This window comes from Rhinatrema bivittatum, unplaced genomic scaffold (genome assembly GCF_901001135.1).
Source record: "Rhinatrema bivittatum unplaced genomic scaffold, aRhiBiv1.1, whole genome shotgun sequence".
NCBI classification, from domain to species: Eukaryota; Metazoa; Chordata; class Amphibia; order Gymnophiona; family Rhinatrematidae; genus Rhinatrema; species Rhinatrema bivittatum.
Window position 1 is genome coordinate 297,986 of NW_021820694.1, and position 26,088 is coordinate 324,073.

The following is a 26,088-nucleotide window of genomic DNA, read 5'->3' on the forward strand; positions in this document are numbered from 1 at the left end:
AGTAACCTGCAGGGAGTGGCAGATATTACCCTAAGAAGCTTGCTGGGCAGACTGCAAGGCCTTTTGGTCTTTTTCTGCCGTCATTACAATTTCTTTATTCTGAGTCTGATCCTATAAATATTTTACTTTGAGCAATCCATATGTGGAAGTAACAGTCTCCCTTCAAAGGGGAAACGTTCTCGTTGACATCGCATGTAAGACCGTGAAAGGAGGTCAGGCCAGGTTCTCCGCTCACAGGAGCCAGCTGATTGGACAGTCTGTCCCCCAGGTCAGGCCAGGTTCTCCGCTCACAGGAGCCAGCTGATTGGTCAGTCTGTCCCCCAGGTCAGGCCAGGTTCTCCGCTCACAGGAGCCAGCTGATTGGACAGTCTGTCCCCCAGGTCAGGCCAGGTTCTCCGCTCACAGGAGCCAGCTGATTGGATAGTCTGTCCCCCAGGTCAGGCCAGGTTCTCCGCTCACAGGAGCCAGCTGATTGGACAGTCTGTCCCCCAGGTCAGGCCAGGTTCTCCGCTCACAGGAGCCAGCTGATTGGTCAGTCTGTCCCCCAGGTCAGGCCAGGTCCTCCGCTCACAGGAGCCAGCTGATTGGACAGTCTGTCCCCCAGGTCAGGCCAGGTTCTCCGCTCACAGGAGCCAGCTGATTGGTCAGTCTGTCCCCCAGGTCAGGCCAGGTCCTCCGCTCACAGGAGCCAGCTGATTGGACAGTCTGTCCCCCAGGTCAGGCCAGGTTCTCCGCTCACAGGAGCCAGCTGATTGGTCAGTCTGTCCCCCAGGTCAGGCCAGGTTCTCCGCTCACAGGAGCCAGCTGATTGGTCAGTCTGTCCCCCAGGTCAGGCCAGGTTCTCCGCTCACAGGAGCCAGCTGATTGGGTAGTCTGTCCCCCAGGTCAGGCCAGGTTCTCCGCTCACAGGAGCCAGCTGATTGGTCAGTCTGTCCCCCAGGTCAGGCCAGGTTCTCCGCTCACAGGAGCCAGCTTATTGGATAGTCTGTCCCCCAGGTCAGGCCAGGTTCTCCGCTCACAGGAGCCAGCTGATTGGTCAGTCTGTCCCCCAGGTCAGGCCAGGTTCTCCGCTCACAGGAGCCAGCTGATTGGTCAGTCTGTCCCCCAGGTCAGGCCAGGTTCTCCGCTCACAGGAGCCAGCTGATTGGTCAGTCTGTCCCCCAGGTCAGGCCAGGTTCTCCGCTCACAGGAGCCAGCTGATTGGACAGTCTGTCCCCCAGGTCAGGCCAGGTCCTCCGCTCACAGGAGCCAGCTGATTGGTCAGTCTGTCCCCCAGGTCAGGCCAGGTTCTCCGCTCACAGGAGCCAGCTGATTGGTCAGTCTGTCCCCCAGGTCAGGCCAGGTTCTCCGCTCACAGGAGCCAGCTGATTGGTCAGTCTGTCCCCCAGGTCAGGCCAGGTTCTCCGCTCACAGGAGCCAGCTGATTGGACAGTCTGTCCCCCAGGTCAGGCGGGTGCCATTAGGGGGAGGACTGTCACGCAGGAGCAAGGATACATTTTAAACAAAGGCACCCCCCTCTCTTTCCAAACGGATGTAAGTAAAATTGTAAGTGTGAGAGGAAAGCCCGCTAGCAGATAGACAGAGAACACCACAGGAACAGATTTCAGTTTTTATTTTCGGACCGTTTCTCCCTGACTGCTACTGGTCGCCCATGAAATATTTTGGGAAGGCTGGAGGCAGGATGAAGGGTTCAGTTTTGAGTTTATCCTTCATTCCCTCTACATATACAATTTTGATTTGTGCACAGAAAAGCGGGAAGCAAAGTTCCTCTCCTTACCAGGAGATGGCGGCTGGATCTTAGGCAGTTTCTTTGCATCTGTGGAGTTGAAGACTTCTGGAGGAGGATCCTCCCCTCGCTCGGTCTTGCACTCAAAGGCAAACAGGTACTGGATGTACTGCTTCTTCAGGGAGCTGGCTGCGCTGCTGGAGGTGCCGATGCACAGATTGCTGGCCATCTCCCGCCACTTCTTATTCTTATTAACCTAGAAATGGAAATTGGCAAGGTTTCTGGTCTGAGGAAGCAAACAGGAAAAAGCAGAAGCTCCCCCCATACCTCTTAACTAATGCTCATTACTCCCACTCAGTAATGCGCAGGCAGCATTTAGGGTTATAGAGCCATTAAAGAACTTGCTGATAGCAACAGAAAAAGCTTTGCCGTTGAGTGTCTTCTGGGTGCTGCATCCTTTAATGCCTTGTACTCATCCAAAGCATGTGCTGAACACAGTTAACAATTTATCTCTAGCAAATACATGCACACCCTCCTGTTCTAATTAAAACTCCAGCTCCTAAAAACTCATTTAAAAAGCAATAACAATAATAACAACAACTGTGTGTTATTCTGCAATTCACTGTAATTGTTTGAGGACTGATATAAAAGAAAAAAAATTGCTTCCAAGTAAGCGACTGTTGCCAGATAATTAAATTCTGAAGTCCTGGTCCAGGTTTGCAAGCTTCTGGCACTTCGTGTGGTGGGAAGGATGGGAGCAGTTCAATCTGTCGCACTGTTAATTAACACCCATTTTTTTACACAAGTGCTGAATTGGTTTCGTGCGTTAAAGTGTACGCGGTGCCCCTCCGCTCTGCGCTGGGTGTTACCTCAGCTGGGGAATGCAGAATGAGGGCACCACAAACATTTTGTGCAGTGCCACGGCCAGCAGCGAGCTTCCTGTTTGATATACCGGGATGTTACTGCGGCAGCAAGAGCAAAAAATCCTTCAGCAAACAATTCTACCAGCTATTTCTGCTTTTACAAACATATTTTATTCCATAGCTGCTTACAGCAGGTAATTCAGGCCATGCCGGAAAAACTATTAATTGTATAATGTAAAGTGAAAATGAGGTCTACACCCTGCTAATTTGCTTCCATTTCCACTGCACGCTCCTTTTCCAGTACAAAAAAATGCGCCAAACTACTCTGTGTGCAGAGAAATGCTACATGTGCCCAGGAAGACAATCTTTCCTGTAAATGACTGAAATCTGGAACTCATTTGGAGAAGGGACCTACGCTCGGATATACAATAAGTTGCAACCTGCTAAGAATCACATCTCCTTCAGGATCAGTGTAGCTGCTCTGCAGTTAGAGAGAGCTGCTGCAGGCTAGGCCTACAACCGTTAATGCTCTGGAGAGGATCAGTAACAGGCAAGGGATGGCTGGAGGCAGGATGAAGGCTTCTGGGGAGCTGATCCCTGAGCACCTGCCGCCCACTACTTTCTCCTCTCCCGGCTCGCGGTGAGGGGACGTTGACTTGCACGCAGCCCTTGATCCAGAGGGGATCCCTGGAACTATGGGAGGACCCCCTGGGCTGGAAGCGACTGCTCCAACCTCCTCCAGACCGCACTGATCTTTGCTCCTCTCCTCAGCCTGCAGCCCATGGTGTCTCCTGCAGCTCTCGCTGGCTGTGCTGATCCCAGGGGCCCTTCTGCCCGACTATAACTTTCCAAGGCCACCCCCCCAAAAGAAACCCCCTGGAAGTGTTCATCTGATTTCACTGAAAGTTGTGCAGTGCCTGCCTGGTGATGGGGAATGCATTGCCTTTTGTTTCAAAGCTTCAGTCTTTCTCTCTCTTTACTTTGCGTAATCTTGAGTTTGCGGTCAGTACAAAGAAGGAAAGGAAGCAGAATCCTGGCTGTTTCCCGAGTGGGTTTGCAGCTCACCTGTGCCAGGCCCCCAATCTCCTTCACACACAGGTAGAGCCTGAGCAGGTCCAGGGGTTTCTTGCCCACTGAAGGCAGATTGCTGATGGGCGTCCCTCTGTCCTCCATGAATGAGAGGTAGCGCTCCACCCACATCTTGCGCTCCGGCTCACTGCCCATCTCGTAGAGTTTTGTGATCTTTTCTGTACTGGAAAAGCTCGATTTCTGAAATCCAGGGGGGGAAAGGGTATGAGGAAACAGAAATGAACACAAATCATTTATTTTATACTCAGTCGTTCTCAGCTATATACAAATTACACTTCTTGCATTGCTCAAAACGAAATATGAAAGCTACTAGTTCTGGCAGTCAGCATAGTTAATATTTGTTTAAATTAAGGGCCCAAACTCGCCCTATTTATCTGCTGTGAATCCCAGCAGGCAGCTTACATCTTTAAAAGCAGAGTCACATTGAGAACATCTTTGCAAAAAGTACAGTGAGGTGGATGTGCAAAGCGTTCACTGGACGACGTGCAGCATTCAAAACGTCCCCTGCTAAAGCTCAGCCAAAATGTAGCCAGATAAAGAGGCTTTGTGAGGGGACCTGATAGTCACCGCTAGCCAGAAAAAGTTACTCTCCTAACTGAACATAAATATATTTGTAGAGGGCTGAGCCCCAATGCCTCCCAGCAGCCGTAAAAAATACAAATAAACTGTGAGTCACATCCCTCCACCCCTCATACCGGTGCATGAAAGAGGCTCGGACAGCTCCAGGTGCCCTGCATCCATTTATTTACCACATCCCTCCACCCTTCATACCGGTGCATGAAAGAGGCTCGGACAGCTCCAGGTGCCCTGCATCCATTTATTTACCACATCCCTCCACCCCTCATACCGGTGCATGAAAGAGGCTCGGACAGCTCCAGGTGCCCTGCATCCATTTATTTACCACATCCCTCCACCCCTCATACCGGTGCATGAAAGAGGCTCGGACAGCTCCAGGTGCCCTGCATCCATTTATTACCACATCCCTCCACCCCTCATACCGGTGCATGAAAGAGGCTCGGACAGCTCCAGGTGCCCTGCATCCATTTATTACCACATCCCTCCACCCCTCATACCGGTGCATGAAAGAGGCTCGGACAGCTCCAGGTGCCCTGCATCCATTTATTTACCACATCCCTCCACCCCTCATACCGGTGCATGAAAGAGGCTCGGACAGCTCCAGGTGCCCTGCATCCATTTATTTACCACATCCCTCCACCCCTCATACCGGTGCATGAAAGAGGCTCGGTCAGCTCCAGGTGCCCTGCATCCATTTATTTACCACATCCCTCCACCCCTCATACCGGTGCATGAAAGAGGCTCGGACAGCTCCAGGTGCCCTGCATCCATTTATTTATCACATCCCTCCACCCCTCATACCGGTGCGTGAAAGAGGCTCGGACAGCTCCAGGTGCCCTGCATCCATTTATTTACCACATCCCTCCACCCCTCATACCGGTGCATGAAAGAGGCTCGGACAGCTCCAGGTGCCCTGCATCCATTTATTTACCACATCCCTCCACCCCTCATACCGGTGCATGAAAGAGGCTCGGACAGCTCCAGGTGCCCTGCATCCATTTATTTACCACATCCCTCCACCCCTCATACCGGTGCATGAAAGAGGCTCGGACAGCTCCAGGTGCCCTGCATCCATTTATTTACCACATCCCTCCACCCCTCATACCGGTGCATGAAAGAGGCTCGTACAGCTCCAGGTGCCCTGCATCCATTTATTTACCACATCCCTCCACCCTTCATACCGGTGCATGAAAGAGGCTCGGACAGCTCCAGGTACCCTGCATCCATTTATTTACCACATCCCTCCACCCCTCATACCGGCCCATGAAAGAGGCTCGGACAGCTCCAGGTGCCCTGCATCCATTTATTTACCACATCCCTCCACCCCTCATACCGGTGCGTGAAAGAGGCTCGGACAGCTCCAGGTGCCCTGCATCCATTTATTTATCACATCCCTCCACCCCTCATACCGGTGCGTGAAAGAGGCTCGGACAGCTCCAGGTGCCCTGCATCCATTTATTTACCACATCCCTCCACCCCTCATACCGGTGCGTGAAAGAGGCTCGGACAGCTCCAGGTGCCCTGCATCCATTTATTTACCACATCCCTCCACCCCTCATACCGATGCATGAAAGAGGCTCGGACAGCTCCAGGTGCCCTGCATCCATTTATTTACCACATCCCTCCACCCTTCATACCGGTGCATGAAAGAGGCTCGGACAGCTCCAGGTGCCCTGCATCCATTTATTTACCACATCCCTCCACCCTTCATACCGGTGCATGAAAGAGGCTCGGACAGCTCCAGGTGCCCTGCATCCATTTATTTACCACATCCCTCCACCCCTCATACCGGTGCATGAAAGAGGCTCGGACAGCTCCAGGTGCCCTGCATCCATTTATTTACCACATCCCTCCACCCCTCATACCGGTGCATGAAAGAGGCTCGGACAGCTCCAGGTACCCTGCATCCATTTATTTACCACATCCCTCCACCCCTCATACCGGTGCATGAAAGAGGCTCGGACAGCTCCAGGTGCCCTGCATCCATTTATTTACCACATCCCTCCACCCCTCATACCGACCCATGAAAGAGGCTCGGACAGCTCCAGGTGCCCTGCATCCATTTATTTACCACATCCCTCCACCCCTCATACCGGTGCATGAAAGAGGCTCGGACAGCTCCAGGTGCCCTGCATCCATTTATTTACCACATCCCTCCACCCCTCATCCCGGTGCATGAAAGAGGCTCGGACAGCTCCAGGTGCCCTGCATCCATTTATTTACCACATCCCTCCACCCCTCATACCGGTGCATGAAAGAGGCTCGGACAGCTCCAGGTGCCCTGCATCCATTTATTTACCACATCCCTCCACCCCTCATACCGGTGCATGAAAGAGGCTCGGACAGCTCCAGGTGCCCTGCATCCATTTATTTACCACATCCCTCCACCCTTCATACCGGTGCATGAAAGAGGCTCGGACAGCTCCAGGTGCCCTGCATCCATTTATTTACCACATCCCTCCACCCCTCATACCGGTGCATGAAAGAGGCTCGGACAGCTCCAGGTGCCCTGCATCCATTTATTTACCACATCCCTCCACCCCTCATACCGGTGCATGAAAGAGGCTCGGACAGCTCCAGGTGCCCTGCATCCATTTATTTACCACATCCCTCCACCCCTCATACCGGTGCATGAAAGAGGCTCGGACAGCTCCAGGTGCCCTGCATCCATTTATTTACCACATCCCTCCACCCCTCATACCGACCCATGAAAGAGGCTCGGACAGCTCCAGGTGCCCTGCATCCATTTATTTACCACATCCCTCCACCCCTCATACCGGTGCATGAAAGAGGCTCGGACAGCTCCAGGTGCCCTGCATCCATTTATTTACCACATCCCTCCACCCCTGATACCGGTGCATGAAAGAGGCTCGGACAGCTCCAGGTGCCCTGCATCCATTTATTTACCACATCCCTCCACCCCTCATACCGGTGCATGAAAGAGGCTCGGACAGCTCCAGGTGCCCTGCATCCATTTATTTACCACATCCCTCCACCCCTCATACAGAGGCTCGGACAGCTCCAGGTACCCTGCATCCATTTATTTACCACATCCCTCCACCCCTCATACCGGTGCATGAAAGAGGCTCGGACAGCTCCAGGTGCCCTGCATCCATTTATTTACCACATCCCTCCACCCCTCATACCGACCCATGAAAGAGGCTCGGACAGCTCCAGGTGCCCTGCATCCATTTATTTACCACATCCCTCCACCCTTCATACCGGTGCATGAAAGAGGCTCGGACAGCTACTGGTGCCCTGCATCCATTTATTTACCACATCCCTCCACCCCTCATACCGGTGCATGAAAGAGGCTCGGACAGCTACAGGTCCCCTGCATCCATTTATTTACCACATCCCTCCACCCTTCATACCGGCCCATGAAAGAGGCTCGGACAGCTCCAGGTGCCCTGCATCCATTTATTTACCACATCCCTCCACCCTTCATACCGGTGCATGAAAGAGGCTCGGACAGCTCCAGGTGCCCTGCATCCATTTATTTACCACATCCCTCCACCCTTCATACCGGTGCATGAAAGAGGCTCGGACAGCTCCAGGTACCCTGCATCCATTTATTTACCACAACCCTCCACCCCTCATACCGGTGCAGGAAAGAGGCTCGGACAGCTCCAGGTGCCCTGCATCCATTTATTTACCACATCCCTCCACCCTTCATACCGGTGCATGAAAGAGGCTCGGACAGCTCCAGGTGCCCTGCATCCATTCATTTACCACATCCCTCCACCCTTCATACCGGTGCATGAAAGAGGCTCGGACAGCTCCAGGTACCCTGCATCCATTTATTCACCACATCCCTCCACCCTTCATACCGGTGCATGAAAGAGGCTCGGACAGCTCCAGGTGCCCTGCATCCATTTATTTACCACATCCCTCCACCCCTCATACCGGTGCATGAAAGAGGCTCGGACAGCTCCAGGTACCCTGCATCCATTTATTTACCACATCCCTCCACCCCTCATACCGGTGCATGAAAGAGGCTCGGACAGCTACAGGTGCCCTGCATCCATTTATTTACCACATCCCTCCACCCTTCATACAGGTGCATGAAAGAGGCTCGGACAGCTCCAGGTGCCCTGCATCCATTTATTTACCACATCCCTCCACCCCTCATACCGGTGCATGAAAGAGGCTCGGACAGCTACAGGTGCCCTGCATCCATTTATTTACCACATCCCTCCACCCCTCATACCGGTGCATGAAAGAGGCTCGGACAGCTCCAGGTGCCCTGCATCCATTTATTTACCACATCCCTCCACCCCTCATACCGGTGCATGAAAGAGGCTCGGACAGCTCCAGGTGCCCTGCATCCATTTATTTACCTTACTCCGGGGGGAAGCAGCCAGGGAAATAAATGGATAATAAGTGCCGGTAGCTGTCAGAAATACAGGGACTCGGTATTCAGCCCTGCTCGGCTTCACAGGCGGTAATTCGGCTAACAATTTGTTTTATTATGGGGGGGGGGGGGGGTGTGGGGGGAGGAGAATCGGGCACCTGCCTCACCATGGGGTAATTTTAAAACCCTGGCACATGTAAATCTCGGGGGTTACGCGCGTGGCCGGGCCTTGTGTGCGCCAGGCAGATTTTCAAACGGGCCCGGCCACGCGTGTAAGCGCCGGGGCTTTAAAAGGGGGCGGGGATAGCGGTGCCGGCACGCGCAACTTGCTCCTGCTCCTATGCAGGAGGAAAAGGTAAAGCCAAAAAATTGGGGTACTTAGGATAGGGTTAGGGGAAGGGGAAGGAGAAGGGCGGTTGGGAAGTTCCCTCCCAGTCCGTTCCTTAATTGGAGAGGACTGGGAGGGAACTGGGGAAGGCCCCGATGCGTTGCTGCGTGATTTTGCAAAATTAGCCCCCTCCCCCCCCCGAGCGCCGACCCGGCGCTCGTGGGGGGGGGGGGGGGGAGGGGGCTAATTTTGCACGTACATGGAAACACGTGCGTACCTTTTGAGAATCTACCCCCATATTTTTTTTATCTTGAGGGCATTGGGTGCTCAGCCTGCTACATTTTTGGTTTTCCACATTCAGTAAGTCAGTGAAGGGCAAAGTTTCCTGAATAACATTCTCCGGTAACTTGAAGTGAGTATCTTCAGCGGCATTTTTACCCAGATAAATGCTACTAAATATTCTGGGCACCTTTATCCAGATAAAACACAGAAAGAAATCTGTCAACATCTTTTATATGTAATGGAAACATGACTATGACAAATTAATTTAGCTTTACAACGTTTGCAGTTTACTTATACTTCAAATCTAAAATCACCAACCTAACTGGTGCGCTTACAACCCACAGCTCCTCTACAATAATGCACCTCACAACCCAGCCTCAACAAAATTGTAGTCTAGAATCCTTCGAACCCACATCAGATCTTGAAATAGAAAACATCCTCAAGAAACTAAAACCTTCCTCCCACCCATCAGATCCTCTACCTACAAACCTGCTCATTTCCATCCCGAATACCATCGCTAAACCATTATCTAAAATCATTAATACCTCTTTATCTCAAGGAGTGGTTCCCAATCAATTAAAGCTAGCAATCCTCAAACCTCTTCTAAAAAAACCAAACGCCTCCCCTACAGATCCAGCTAACTTCAGACCTATCGCAAATTTACCGATGATAGCCAAACTGATGGAAAAAACAGTCAATAAACAACTCTCAGAATACCTTGAGGATCACAACATACTATCCTCAGCTCAATACGGCTTCCGCAAAGGTCTCAACACTGAATCCCTTCTCCTCTCACTCACAGACAACATCCTCTTAAACCTAGAAAAAAAACAAGCCTACCTATTGGTCCTTCTTGATTTATCTGCAGCCTTCGACACGGTAAATCACACCATACTCATCGATCAACTAGAAAATATAGGCATCAAAGGGTCTGCACTCAGCTGGTTTAAATCTTTCCTGAGCGACAGGTTTTACAAAGTAAGGATAAATAATACAGAGTCCCACCCGGTACTATCAGACCAGGGAGTCCCTCAAGGCTCCTCTCTATCACCCACTCTATTCAATATCTACCTCCTCCCTCTTTGTCAACTTCTCTCAAACCTGAATCTCACCTATTTCCTCTATGCGGATGACATACAGATCCTCATCCCAATTACAGAGTCCTTACAAAAAACCATCACTATCTGGAATGAATGCATTCAACCCATCAAACAACTACTCTCCAGTCTCAACCTTGTTCTGAACGCTAACAAAACAGAGATGCTCATTATCACCCATGAATCCCCTTCTAACCCAACTAATCTCTCCCTGACCTCTTGTCCTAATATCAACTTCTCACCTGTCATCCGGAATTTAGGAGCCTGGCTGGACAATCTACTAAATTTAAAAAAATTTATAAACAACACGACCAAGGACTGCTTTTACAAATTGCAAGTCCTAAAAAAACTTAAATCCCTCCTTCACTTCAACGACTTCCGCCTTGTACTTCAAGCAATTGTTCTTACAAAGATTGACTATTGCAACTCTCTCTTACTCGGTCTTCCTCTCAACTCTATCAAACCCCTAGAGATGGTCCAGAATGCCGCCGCCAGAATTCTCACTAACTCTAACAAAAGGGAACACATCACACCCATACTCCGTAACCTACATTGGCTTCCCATCAAATATAGGATCCTTTTCAAAATCCTAATCATCATTCATAAATCAATTCACAACATCTCGCCCATCAATTTAAAGACGCAACTTCGACCTCATACCTCCTCACGACCCATCAGAAGCGCATACAAAGGTACACTGTATGCCCCACCCGCAAAAACATCACGAAGGAAACGAGCTCTATCAACTGCTGGACCTCATCATTGGAACACTCTCCCCCCAGACTTAAGACTAGAATCAAGCCATCCGGTCTTCAAAAAAAAGCTAAAAACCTGGCTCTTTAGCCAAGCTTTCACAGACACATAAGCAACTCAACCCTCGCAGTCTGCCCGCAGTCTGCTCTCCATCACCTTCCATCTTCGACCCTTTTCCCCCTTCCACCCCTATATCACGTTATGACGGCCTCATGTTACTCTATGACTTATGTCAACTTAAGACATTAATGTTTAGGCCTTATGTTAATTCATAAAATTATGTCACCTCATTTCCCTATTGTTTATGCCTTATGTTACTCTATGACTTAGATCACTCTATGATAGCTGGATCACTTGTGTTTCCAGATTTCACCACCCAAAAGACTTCGTTACACAATCTGCCTTCGCTTCTTTATTTATCTGTTACATGTTATTGTATTTTTACCTCATTTAAGTAGTTAATTTCAATTCCAATTTTTACTTTATTTTTATATTGTATTTATTGTGTACACTTCAGGGAAATCTAACCAAGTTAAAAATTTAACCAGACTTAGTTCATCTTTATCTAAAACCATCCAGTTTGTCCCTAACCCAGAGAAGTTACCTTATGAAGTTTCCTTGAATCGTTACTATTCATTATGGGGGTCATTTTCAAAGGAGTTACGCATGTAAAAGTGACATACTATCGTAGCAATTTTCAAAAGCTATTTACTCGAGTAAAGTGCATTTACTTGAGTAAATCCTATGGACAATTCAATGGCATATATTGTAGCAATTTTGAAAAGCCCACTTACTTGAGTAAAGTGTATTTACTCGAGCAAAAACCAGTTTTGCTCGAGTAAATGCTTTTTAAAATCTACCCCTATGTTATGTAAAGCCTTGTTTAATATGTTTCTTGTAAAGTCAGGGGCACTGTTTCCCGTCCCGCGGCATTATTGTTGTTACCTGTAAACCGGACTGATTTGTTTCCCAACAAGAATTTCGGTATATAAAAATTCTAAATACATAAATAAATAAATTAAAGTTGGTGCTTGCTCTGATGTGGCTACAACCATACAGGAAAGCAGGACATTGTTTCTAGACATGTCCCAGGAGACACATCTGTCTTTCTCTATTACCCTTGTAAGCGTATAATAGAATACTGTAATGTTAAGTACGCGTTCCTCACACCTCAACAGCTTAGAGGCTTTCTGGATTCCAAGAAGAACATGGTTACATTTTTCAATGTGAGAAGGTAGGAATAGAAACATAGAAATGACGGCAGAAGAAGACCAAACGGCCCATCCAGTCTGCCCAGCAAGCTTTCGCACTTATTTTTTTCATACTTAGATGTTACTCTTGGCCATTATAAGTAACTTTTTGGTTCTATTTCCCTTCCACCCCCGCCGTCAATATAGATAGCAGTGCTGGTGCTGCATCTAAATGAAGTATCTTGCTAATTGTTTTGGGGTAGTAACTGCCGTAATAAGCAAGCTACTCCCACGCTTGTTTACCCAGCCTGTGCAATTCAGTCCTTATTGGTTGTTGTCTGAATATAAATCCTTTCTTCATTCCCTCCTGCGGTTGAAGCAGTGAGCTGCGCTGGATATGTATTCCAATGACTCATGAAGTGTAATAGGATTCGTTATTGCCTCTCAATTATTGTATTTTGTTTATGATTCATATTGATTCTATTCCCTTTTTAATTTTTGGGGGTCTAATCGATACACCATATGTATGATTTATTTCCTAAATTATTTCTTTTTTATATTTAGATTGTATGTGGTTTATCATGTTGCAAGCGACAAGTCTATGCTTGTTTGGTGTAATTTAAAATCTAATAAATAGCTGGTGGGCAAAATAGTTTTTTTTTTTAGAGTTGCCAAGGGCCAGGGAAGCCTGGTGTTCATGTGGCCCTATAGCGATGAACACTGTTTGCTAAACCAGTTATCAAGCTTTATCTGCCCATTCAGTTATAGAGGCTGATCCCACTGTACGAAAAGAAGAGCCATAAAATGGACAGACGTCAAGTTAGATGATTTCCTTCCCCTGTCCTGGCACGAATGTGGTTCACGCAGACCATCAGGAGGAGACTCCTGTGGAAGCACTGATGGGCCCATCCAGTGGAGGCAGCTGTTAGCACCAGTGCTAATGAAACGTAACCTTTTTCAAAGTCTTGTGACCCTCTATTGACATTAAATTCCTCTTAATCATACGGCTTCTGAGATATGAGCAATTAGAAAGTCTAAATAAAACAAAATTATTTATAAACATTGCTTTCATTCCTTTTGGCACCTTTTGCTTTCTGCTCCCAATTCTTCCTCATAGGTCCAGTTAAGAATCAGAATTCTTCTTAACTGGACGCACAAAGAGAGAGGAAGGAGCTGAGAATAGCTGAGCAGGAAGAGAAGAAGAAATAACATAAAATGTAAAAACCCCTAACATTTCAGCTTACACAGAAATTATATACACACAGGGTCATTTATCAGAATGCGTTATGGCGTTAATGCATGCGATAATAGCACTAGCGTACGGCGAGAATGCAAATTTTGGGAATGGACGGGATTAGGGATGAGTTTGGGTGGGATTTATGAAAATGAGGTGCAATATCGCACCATGCGATAGCATAATGCATGCCTTTGCATGTTACAGAGTCCATCAAGCTAGGGCAAGAGAACATTCTAGAAATCTCATCTTTGTGAGACTTTCCTCACTCCAAATGATGTCAAATCTTCACCGAGGTGTAACACGCTGTTCATACGTCTCACTCTGTATGTAAAACTGGCCCCTAAACCACCACCACCACCAACTCACCTTGAGCTATTAGCTGCCCCTCCTATAGAGAAATAAATACTGATTACTATGAAGGCCTTATAGATTCTCTCTCTCTCAGAGCGCGAGATGTGAAATAGGAAGAATCATGTGGCACAAAAAGTTTACTGCACTGTGTGAAGCGCTATGTTACCCTAAACACGACCCTTTTCTTATTGCGGGTATTAGGCCTACGATATTACAGCATTTTGATGAATCTAGGGGTAAGTTATGTAATAATCTTGACAGCCACCAAGGTTAGTGAAGCTGTTCTAAATATCACACAGCCTCTTCCTATGTTCACTGAAGTTTAGTTTTTAATCATGGTCCTTCCATGCAAATCATTCTAGCCTTATTGGAAGTGCAAGGTGATTGTGCTATGGCTGTTTAGGGTTGTAAATGCCATGTCGTACAAGTTACTCCAGTACTTTCTTGGATACCCAAATACAATCATACCGTGGCTGTCTAGGCCTGCACACTGCCAGGTGGAAAACTTTGGTTTGATTCTTGGGTCAGGTCTTCTGTTCCCAGGGCCAGCTGGAAATGATGTGGAGGCAGTGTTCACAGCCACTGAGGTAGTCCTAGTCATTGTGCAATGGTGACATCTAGTGGCCAGAATTAGAGCCCATGATTGCAAAGTTCTGGAAGAATACCTGGTGTAAGATCCCTGGCTGAGGATTCTCACTACAGCATCTGGACTAGGTGAGCTGGAGGGAAAAAATAACCGGATATTTGAAAATGAAGACTCATGATGCCATATCTCAGCCCCTGTTTTGAATGATCAGGAAGCTAAAAAGGAATTGGAGTAAACTGCTGCTCCCCCATCCCCACCACCTTTACGCCTAGAAAAAAAATTAATGCAGAAGAAAAACTACTCTATTACAGAAGGAACACATAGTGCCTGCTTTATGCAGAATGGAAGGCCATATATATGTTATTCCTGGGGGAATTCTGCACTACTGCAGAAAGCAGAATGTCCGTAGAATTCCTCTCTCGCACAGAATTAGCTTTTTGTGTAGAATTTGTAGAATAGTCTGGCAAACTGCAAGTGGAGCCCATCTGCTTGCGGGTGAAGAGCAAGGATGCCTGGTGGGCTGTGAGCAGAGCCCATCCCACTTGTGGCTGAATATCAAGATGGCTGGTGGGTTGCCAGGGGACTCCATCTCACTTGCAGCTGACGATCAGGATGGCCAGTGGGCCATGAGCACAGCCCATCCCATCCCATTCGCGGCTGAGGAGCAAGAGGGCTCGGTGGACCACAAGTGGAGCCCATCCTGCTCATGGCTGAAGGTCACGATGGCTGGCAAGGCCACAAGGGGAGCTCATCTCACTCTTAGCGGAGGAGCAAAGAGGCCCAGTGGGCCACAAGTGACACCCATCCCAATCGCGACCAAAGAAAACAGGAGACAGGCAAGAAAGCCTGTGTGAGAGAGAGAGAAAGTGTAGCACTGTGTGGTGACAGAGAGAGACAGAAGGAGCCCAAGTGAGAGTCTGTATGTGCGAGTGAGGGTGTGTGAGAGACAGGGACTGGGTATGTTTGTATGTGAGAGAGGGAGACTATGAAATAAAGGGGTACATTACAAAATCTAACTGCAGTCACAATTTTCTTCTTTTTTTGGTTATTGGGCCAATAAGTGAAAAACGTCTAACATAAGGCCTGCAAGAAAAAAAGATTATCCTTACCCACATTTGCTGCAGGCAAACCTCAACTATGCAAGAACACACTCCAATCAACCCCTAATTATGCACACCCCCAAATCAGTCATTCCCCAGTTCCCCAACCATTTCTAGTTTCAATTCCTCAAGCCAAATGTCAGCCACATCTGTGAATTCGTTTCCACATTCCAATGTGTGTTGAGAGAGAGAGGCAGCTTGTGTGAGGGTGTGTGTGTGTGTGTGAAAAAGTGAGCCTGTGTAGGAGGGCATGTGTGTGTGTGTGTGTGTGTGTGTGTGTTTGCGTGTGTGAGAAAGCGAGCCTGAGTGAGGAGGGTGTGTAAGTGAGAGAGAGAGGAGCCTGTGTGTGTGTGTGTGTGTGTGTTTGCATGTGTGAGAAAGCGAGCCTGAGTGAGGAGGGTGTGTAAGTGAGAGAGAGAGAGAGAGGTGTGTGTGAGAGAAAGCAAGCCTGTGTGAGGAGGGTGTGTATGCGAGAGAGAGAGAGAGGAGGTCTGTTTGAGGGTGTGTGTGTGTTTGTGTGCAAGAGAGGGAGCCTGTGTGCGTGTGTGAGAGCAAGAGGGACAAATGGAGCCTGTGTGAGGGGCAGAATGAGAGAGAGGAAGGCTGGGGTGGAGACAGAGTGGAAGGGATTGAGCCTGGAGAGGGACAGGAAAGACAGTGAAGAGCGGAGAAGTTGGGGTCTGAGAGGGCAGAGTAAAAGGCTCTGGCCAGGAGAGTATGGAGAGCGAGTGGAAGGGACACTCTTACAGTGTACTTTTAGGGGAATTCTGCTCAAAATATTTAAAACTCTGCATCTTTGAATAATAACTTTTCAGCATTACATTTTAAATTAATCTAAGACTGTGATGCATATTGTGTTATTTTGACCAATATAAAGTCTGCAGAATTTAAAATTTTGAGCACAGAATTTGGAATTTTTGTGCACAGAATTTCCCCAAGAGTAATATGCATTTATTTTATCTGGAAGAATCCAACAACTATCTTTCAACTTCTAGCTTCTGCTCCTCCTTAGCCCACTACCCCTGTTTTATTGTAACTTTTTGCAACTTTGTATATGTTAAAGTTAATGTTATATCACACTGTTCCTGGTAAACAGATTTGATATGATACATTTCATGAATGTCGGTATAAAAAAAGCTTAAATAAATAAATAATTTTTTTAAAGTATGAATTACATAGAAAATACATCAGAAAGGGAAGTGCTTACAATTGATTGCTACTTTAAAGAAAAGCTCAGCATTTACCAGGATTTCACCTTGGCTGAAATGTGTTTCTAGGGGAAAGTACAAACACTTCAATCCCATTTCTGTGCTTTCTCACCTCTGAGAAAGTGCAAAAAACCTATGAAAATGTTACTAAATAGTAGAGATGTGAATCGGAACTGATATCGGATCCGATTCTGGTTCCGATTCACATCTATAGAGATGTGAATCGGAACCAGAATCGGATCCGATATCAGTTCCGATTCACATCTCTACTAAATAGCAGTGCATCTCTGCCTGCTATATTTTTGGGTCAGTTCAAAGCTTTCACCAATGATCAATAAAGAGTGTAGTTTTTATTATCTCTTTTGTTAGTGCAACTTAACAAAACTCTCTCTCAGCTATCCCCTAAATCAAGGGCGGCCATGGTACACATGCAGCCTATGAATAATAAATGTAAGCTGTGCCCTGGGGGACTGTGGGAGGACTCCTAATAGAAACACAGAGTTGCTACTGGGATTAGACAGAGTTACTGCTGGGTCCGGGCTTCCCAACTCTGTCTTGTTGACACCACAGCCAATGGGGTTTCAGGAGAACAACAATGAATATGCATGAAATAAATCTACTGAGTTTGAAAATTTAGCCCATGTACATTCACTGTGGATCTCCTGAAAACACAACTGGTGGTGAGGTCACAAGGACAGATTTGAGAAGCCCTGCTCTAGGTTTTGAGTTAGAGACAGAGAGAGAGAAAGAGAAAGATCAGGAAAGCAAGGTTAAAGCCATCGGATGTCTCTTAAGTCAAGTAAAAAGATTGCGAACCTTTTACCTGGTGGTTGGGAATTTTTTTTTTATAGAATTAAGATCACTCATCTATGGGATTTCTAGGACAACTTCATCTTGGAATGGTCTTATGCAGTTTTTGCGGGAAAAGGTCCATGTATTGGATACTTTAGTGGAGCAAGGAGATTTTCAGACAACTTATGACCTTGGGCAAGTCACTTTACCCTCCATTGCCTCAGTTACAAACTTAGATTGTAAGCCCTCTGGGGACAGGGAAATACCTACAGTACCTGAATGTAATCCGCTTTCAAGTGGTTGGAAGGCAGAAGAAAAATCTAATTAATTAATTTAATTAACTTCCATTGGATGAACTATAAGTAAACTTTGTACCATTATGATTGCAAACCCTTGTTTGTAGTAAAGGGAAAAGTCCTTTGGGAACAACAACAGTTGCGACCAGAACATGCAGTCTCTCAGAAATCATCTAATATAGAAACATAGAAATGACGGCAGAAAAAGACCAATCGGCCCATCCAGTCTGCCCAGCAAGCTCCCACACCTATTTCCCCACACTTATCTGTTCCACCGACCACCAAGTTCAGGGTCCTTGTTGGTAACTGTTTGATTCAAATTTCCTGCCACCTCCTGCCATTGATGCAGAGAGTAATGTTGGAGTTGCATCAAAGGTGAGCATAAGGCTTAATTGATTTAGGGTAGAAACCACCATAATAAGCAAGCTATCCCCTTGCTTATTTGTTTACCCAGACTCTGTAGTTCAGTCCTTGTTGGATGTTGTCTGAATGTAAATCCTCTTTTCCACATTTCTCCCTGCCGTTGAAGAAGAGAGCAACGCTGTATATGCATTCAAAGTGAAGTATCAGGCTTAATTGGTTTAGGGTAGTAACCGCTGCAATAAGCAAGCTACCCCCACACTTATTTGTTTACCCAGACTGTGTAGTTCAGTCCTTGTTGGTTGTAGTCTGAATGCCAAATCCTCTTTTCCACATTTCCCTCTGCCGTTGAAGCAGAGAGCAATGCTGGAGTTGCATTAACCGTGTGAAGGCTTATTGAGTAAGGGTAGTAATCACCAGGTTAGTAGCCACTATTCCAGCAAGCCACCCCCATGGCTCTTCTCTTTATTCCCATCCTGTAGCCTTTATGGAGCCACAGGGTTTATCCCATGCCCCTTTGAAATCCTTCACAGTTTTAGTCTTCACCACTTCCTCCGGAAGGGCATTCCAGGCAATCACCACCCTCTCCGTGAAGAAATACTTCCTGACATTGGTTCTGAGTCTTCCTCCATGGAATTTCAAATCGTGACCCCTAGTTCTACTGATTCTTTTCCAACAGAAAAGGTTTGTTGTTTACCATGGATCATTAAAACCTTTCAAGTATCTGAAAGTCTGTATCATATCACCCCTGCTCATCCTCTCCTCCAGGATATACATATTTAGGTTCTTCAATCTCTCCTCGTAAGTCATTTTATGAAGACCATCTACCTTTTTGGTCGCCCTTCTCTGAACCACCTCCATCCTGTCTCTGTCCCTCTGGAGATAAGATCTCCAGAACTGAAACACAGTACTCTAGGTGAGGCCTCACCAAGGCCCTGTACAAGGAGATCATCACTTCCTTTCTCTTACTAGATATTCCTGTCTCTATGCAGCCCAGCATTCTTGTGGCTTTAGCTATCGCCTAGCTACTAGCACCCCAAGGTCTCTCTCCTGCTTCGTGCACATCAGCCCTTCACCCCCCCATCAAATACAGTTCCTTTGGATTTCCACACCCCATATGCATGACTCTGCACTTCTTGGCATTGAATCTCAGCTGCCATATCTTCAACCACTCTTCCAGCTTCCTTAAATCCTGTCTCATTCTCTTCACTCCTTCCGGCGTGTCCACTCTGTTGCAGATCTTAGTATCATCCGCAAAAAACAAACCTTATCTTCTATCCCTTCCGCAATGTGGCTCACAAAGATATTGAACAGGACTGGTCCCAACACCGATCATAAGAACATAAAAACATGCCATACTAGGTCAGACCAAGGGTCCATCAAGCCCAGCATCCTGTTTCTAACAGTGGCCAATCCAGGCCATAAGAACCTGGCAAGTACCCAAAAACTAAGTCTATTCCATGTTACCGTTGCTAGTAATAGCAGTGGCTAATTTCTAAGTCAACTTAATTAATAGCAGGTAATGGACTTCTCCTCCAGGAACTTATCCAATCCTTTTTTAAACACAGCTATACTAACTGCACTAACCACATCCTCTGGCAACAAATTCCAGAGTTTAATTGTGCGTTGAGTGAAAAAGAACTTTCTCCGATTAGTTTTAAATGTGCCACATGCTAACTTCATGGAGTGCCCCCTAGTCTTTCTATTATCCGAAAGCATAAATAACCGATTCACATCCACCAGTTCTAGACCTCTCATGATTTTAAACACTCTATCATATCCCCCCTCAGCCGTCACATCTCCAAGCTGAAAAGTCCTAACCTCTTTAGTCTTTCCTCATAGGGGAGCTGTTCCATTGCCCTTATCATTTTGGTAGCCCTTCTCTGTATCTTCTCCATCGCAATTATATCTTTTTTGAGATGCGGCGACCATAATTGCACACAGTATTAATGGTGCGGTCTCACCATGGAGCGATACAGAGGCATTATGACATTTTCCATTTTATTCACCATTCCCTTTCTAGTAATTCCCAACATTCTGTTTCTTTTTTGACTGCCGCAGCACACTGAACCAATGATTTCAATGTGTTATCCACTATGACGCCTAGATCTCTTTCTTGGGTAGTAGCACCTAATATGGAACCTAACATTGTGTAACTATGGCATGGGTTATTTTTCCCTATATGCATTACCTTGCACTTATCCACATTACATTTAATTTGCCATTTGGATGCCCAATTTTCCAGTCTCACAAGGTCTTCCTGCAATTTATCACAATCTGCTTGTGATTTAACTACTCTGAACAATTTTGTATCATCTGCAAATTTGATTACCTCACTCGTTGTATTTCTTTCCAGCTCATTTATAAATATATTGAAAAGTATGGGTCCCAATACAGATCCCTGAGGCACTCCACTGCCCACTCCCTTCCACTGAGAAAATTGTCCATGTAATCCTACTCTGTTTCCTGTCTTTTAGCCAGTTTGTAATCCACGAAGACATCTCCACCTATCCCATGACTTTTACTTTCCTAGAAGCCTCTCATGAGGAACTTTGTCAAACGCCTTCTGAAAATCCAAGTACACATGTTTATTAACTCCTTCAAAAAAGTGAAGCAGATTTATGAGGCAAGACTTGCCTTGGGTAAAGCCATGCTGACATTGTTCCATTAAACCATGTCTTTCTATATGTTCTGTGATTTTGATGTTTAAAAGACTTTCCACTATTTTTCCTGGCACTGAAGTCAGACTAACCGTTCTGTAGTTTCCTGGATCGCCCCTGGAGCCCTTTTTAAATATTGGGGTTAAATTTGCTATCCTCCAGTCTTCAGGTACAATGGATGATTTTAATGATAGGTTACAAATGTTTACTAATAGGTCCGAAATTTCATTTTTTAGTTCCTTCAGAACTCTGGGGTGTATACCATCCGGTCCAGGTGATTTACTACTCTTCAGTTTGTGAATCAGGTCTACCACATCTAGGTTCACCGTGATTTGGTTCAGTCCATCTGAATCATTACCCATGAAAACTTTCTCCAGTATGGGTACCTCCCCAACATCCTCTTCAGTAAACACCGAAGCAAAGAAATCATTTAATCTTTCTGCGATGGCCTTATCTTCTCCAAGTGCCCCTTTAAACCCTCGATCATCTAACGGTCTAACTGACTCCCTCACAGGCTTTCTGCTTCAGATATATTTTAAAAAGGTTTTACTGTGAGCTTTTGCCTCTACGGCCAACTTCTTTTCAAATTCTCTCTTAGCCTGTCTTATCAATGTCTTACATTTAACTTGCCAACATTTATGCATTATCCTATTTTCTTCTGATGGATCCTTCTTCCAATTTTTGAATGAAGATCTTATAGCTAAAATAGCTTCTTTCTCCTCCCCTTTTAACCATGCTGGTAATCATTTTGCCTTCTTTCCACCTTTCTTAATGTGTGGAATACATCTGGACTGTGCTTCTAGGATGGTATTTTTTAACAATGACAACACCTCTTGCACAGTTTTTACTTTTGTAGCTGCTCCTTTCAGTTTTTTTCTAACTATTTTTCTCATTTTATCAAAGTTTCCCTTTTGAAAGTTTAGCACGAGAGCCATGGATTTGCTTACTGTCCCCCTTCCAGTCATTAATTCAAATTGGATCATATTATGATCACTATTGCCAAGCGGCCCCACCACTGTTACCTCTCTCACCAAATCCTGTGCTCCACTGAGAATTAGATCTAAAATTGCTCCCTCTCTTGTCGGTTCCTGAACCAGTTGCTCCATAAAGCTATCATTTATTCCATCCAGGAACTGTATCTTTCTAGTGTGTCCTGATAATACATTTACCCAGTCAATATTGGGGTAATTGAAGTGTAAACCAAATTCCAAAAAATCTCTTAATGAATAACCCCACGAGGGCAATAAATTAAATTGAGATACGTGGTGTTTTTAAATTATTAGAAAAAACTTTTACGCTGTGCATATCAAAATTTACTTTAGAAATTTAAGGACCATCATACCACCCAGTGCTCACAAGTCAGACTTGCATTTCATGCACTTCATATGGGTCACTTTTAATCAACTGGTCCATGTAGCTCCACTCAATTTTTATGAATTTTTTAAATATTTTTCAAGTGAATTTTAAAAAGAAGAAAAACTTCCCTTATTCATCCGTTGTCGGGGTCATTTTTCCATAGCTGTCGGACGAGTACCTCCGACAGCTATGGAAAAATGACCCCGACAACGGATGAATAAGGGAAGTTTTTCTTCTTTTTAAAATTCACTTGAAAAATATTTAAAAATTCATAAAAATTGAGTGGAGCTACATGGACCAGTTGATTAAAAGTGACCCATATGAAGTGCATGAAATGCAAGTCTGACTTGTGAGCACTGGGTGGTATGATGGTCCTTAAATTTCTAAAGTAAATTTTTGATATGCACAGCGTAAAAGTTTTTTCTAATAATTTAAAAACACCACGTATCTCAATTTAATTTAAGGTAATTGAAGTCTCCCATTATTATCGCACTACCAATTTGGTTAGCTTCCCTAATTTCTCTTAGCATTTCACTGTCCGTCTCACCATCTTGACCAGGTGGACGGTAGTTATCCCCCTATCACTATAGTCTTCCCCAACACACAAGGGATTTCTACCCATAAAGATTCAATTGTGCATTTAGTCTCATGCAGGATGTTTATCCTGTTGGACTCTATGCCATCCCGGACATAAAGCGCCATACCGCCTCCCGGGTGCTCCTCTCTGTCATTGAGATATAATTTTGTCCCCCGGTATAGCACTGTCCCATTGGTTGTCCTCCTTCCACCATGTCTCTGAGATGCCAATTAAGTCTATGTCATCATTCACTGCAATACATTCTAATTCTCCCATCTTACTTCATAGACTTCTGGCATTAGCATACAAACATTTCAAAGTTTGTTTTTTGTTTGTATTTTCATTCTGCTTTTTAATTGATGGGGATAAGTTAGAATTTTTTAGCTACATTCACTTGGACAACTTTTCTTATTATTGGAACCTCACTGTCAGGATGCCCTAATTCTAATGCATCATTAGTATCCTTTGAAGATACCTCTCTCCAAACCATGCGCTGCTGAGCGACTGTCTGCTTTTCCCCTTTGTTCTAGTTTAAAAGCTGTTCTATCTCCTTTTTGAAGGTTAGCACCAGCAGTCTGGTTCCACCCTGGTTACGGGGGAGCCCATCCCTTCGGAAGAGACTCCCCCTTCCCCAAAAGGTTCCCCAGTTCCTAACAAAACTGAATCCCTCTTCCTTGCACCATCGTCTCATCCACGCATTGAGACTCTGGAGCTCTGCCTGCCTCTGTTGACCTGCGCGTGGAACAGGGAACATTTCAGAGAATGCTACCCTGGAGATTCTGGATTTAAGCTTTCTACGTAAGAGCCTAACTTTGGCTTCCCGAACCTCACTCCCACATTTTCCTATGTTGTTGGTGCCCACATGTACCACAACAGCCGGTTCTTCCCCAGCACTGTCTAAAATTCTATCTAGGTGACGCGTGAGGTCCGCCACCTTCGCTCCAAGTAGGCATGTTACCAGGCGATCCTCATGCCCACCAGCCACCCAGCTGTCTACATTCCTAATAATTGAATCCGCTTAACCCCGCTCTCTCTTCAGAGAGAGTCTTCTGTCTTCTGTCCATCAACCAGTTTGTAATCCAGGCCACCACCATGGCACTCACTCCTAAGTTTCTCATTTTATTTACAAGCCTTCTGTGCGGGACCGTATCAAAAGCTTTGATGAAATCGAAGTAGATGACATCAAGCGCTCTTCCTCGATCCAATTTTATAAAGTGAGGGATCCATTGTTCATGGAGTAAGGAATGATCACCAATGTGAGAAAACATAGTAAAGGCAAACTACTCCATAATGCTGCGGTGAAGAACCTTTTTCAGCAAAGGTTGCAAAGTATCAAACTTCTGGAACTACCACATTAGTGAGCATCAAAACTAAAGCCAGGATCGTTTTTATGAGAGAGCTGGGCTTAATGAGCATTACCAGACGATGATAAATGCCACTTTGGTCACTCGTGTCATAGTTTTGCCATCACAAGCACAAGATCTTTGAAAGCAGAACAAACATAATGAGTTGGGGAGAGGGAACAGATGGGCACTTAGGATAGAGGAAAACTGTTCTGGCTAAGATTCTGTGTAATTTACTCTTTGGCACTGACAATTCTCCTTCCCTCACCAAAGTTTAAAAAGTGTATTACTGACTCGCTTTTAGCAATGCTCAATCTCAATGTCATCATGTTCTTCCCACTCCCCATGTTTGTTTCTCATTTATAATCCCATTTTTCCACATCCCCCACCCTTCTCATGTTTGTAACTTCTGGGAAGCCACCTGAACTTGTCCTTAATGTCTCCTCCAACAGATTAATGGCTTAAATTAATTAAATGACTATCATGTTCTTTCTCTTATGTTAAACTTTATTGGTTGATTATAGTTACAATAGTTATATTTTGGTATAGGGAAACCTGATTAATGTAAAGCTTAAAGCTGCTAATTGTTTACATATTCTTTAAAACGGTTAATTGTAAAATCGGTTACTAATTTATTTTTTTTGACTGTTTAATTTTTGTATAAACGGTTTAATGTAAAGCCTGTTGCTAAAATTAATGTTGTCTGTAAACTGAGGTGATGTATTTCTATACGTACCACGGTATATAAGAATCTCGAAATAAATAAATAAATAAATATATTTTAAAGTTTTAAAAAACACAGACGAGTGATAGAGAGAATAGAGGCAACTTCTTTACATGAGTCAACACAAACCCAGAGCCACAATGAGACCAGCAAGGCATTTAATTCCTCTCTGCACGCCAGAAGGACCTTCATCTGCTGGTGGTAAGTTTGCATTGCTGGTAAGAAGCTGGCAGTGGAACCTTCATCTGCTGGTGGTAAGTTTGCATTGCTGGTAAGAAGCTGGCAGTGGAACCTTCATCTGCTGGTGGTAAGTTTGCATTTGCTGGTAAGAAGCTGGCAGTGGAACCTTCATCTGCTGGTGGTAAGTTTGCATTTGCTGGTAAGAAGCTGGCAGTGGAACCTTCATCTGCTGGTGGTAAGTTTGCATTTGCTGGTAAGAAGCTGGCAGTGGAACCTTCATCTGCTGGTGGTAAGTTTGCATTTGCTGGTAAGAAGCTGGCAGTGGAACCTTCATCTGCTGGTGGTAAGTTTGCATTGCTGGTAAGAAGCTGACAGTGGAACCTTCATCTGCTGGTGGTAAGTTTGCATTTGCTGGTAAGAAGCTGGCAGTGGAACCTTCATCTGCTGGTGGTAAGTTTGCATTTGCTGGTAAGAAGCTGGCAGTGGAACCTTCATATGCTGGTGGTAAGTTTGCATTGCTGGTAAGAAGCTGGCAGTGGAACCTTCATCTGCTGGTGGTAAGTTTGCATTTGCTGGTAAGAAGCTGGCAGTGGAACCTTCATCTGCTGGTGGTAAGTTTGCATTTGCTGGTAAGAAGCTGGCAGTGGAACCTTCATCTGCTGGTGGTAAGTTTGCATTTGCTGGTAAGAAGCTGGCAGTGGAACCTTCATCTGCTGGTGGTAAGTTTGCATTTGCTGGTAAGAAGCTGGCAGTGGAACCTTAATCTGCTGGTGGTAAGTTTGCATTGCTGGTAAGAAGCTGGCAGTGGAACCTTCATCTGCTGGTGGTAAGTTTGCATTGCTGGTAAGAAGCTGACAGTGGAACCTTCATCTGCTGGTGGTAAGTTTGCATTTGCTGGTAAGAAGCTGGCAGTGGAACCTTCATCTGCTGGTGGTAAGTTTGCATTTGCTGGTAAGAAGCTGACAGTGGAACCTTCATCTGCTGGTGGTAAGTTTGCATTTGCTGGTAAGAAGCTGGCAGGGGAACCTTCATCTGCTGGTGGTAAGTTTGCATTTGCTGG

The 26,088-nt window shown here is 45.7% G+C and overlaps 1 protein-coding gene across 1 annotated transcript in view; it reads right to left on the reverse strand.

Annotated features, from left to right (window-relative positions):
* The window catches only part of LOC115081957 (AT-rich interactive domain-containing protein 1B-like), a 131,181-nt gene extending 105,798 nt beyond the window's left edge, over window positions 1-25,383 (reverse strand). The window contains exons 1-3 of the mRNA XM_029586197.1: window positions 25,141-25,383; window positions 3,655-3,858; window positions 1,778-1,982 (exon numbers count right to left, since the gene is read on the reverse strand). Of these exons, the coding sequence (XP_029442057.1) occupies window positions 1,778-1,982; window positions 3,655-3,858; window positions 25,141-25,383 (652 nt within the window). The remainder of the gene's footprint in view (window positions 1-1,777; window positions 1,983-3,654; window positions 3,859-25,140) is intronic.
* Between the last annotated feature and the right edge of the window lie 705 nt (window positions 25,384-26,088).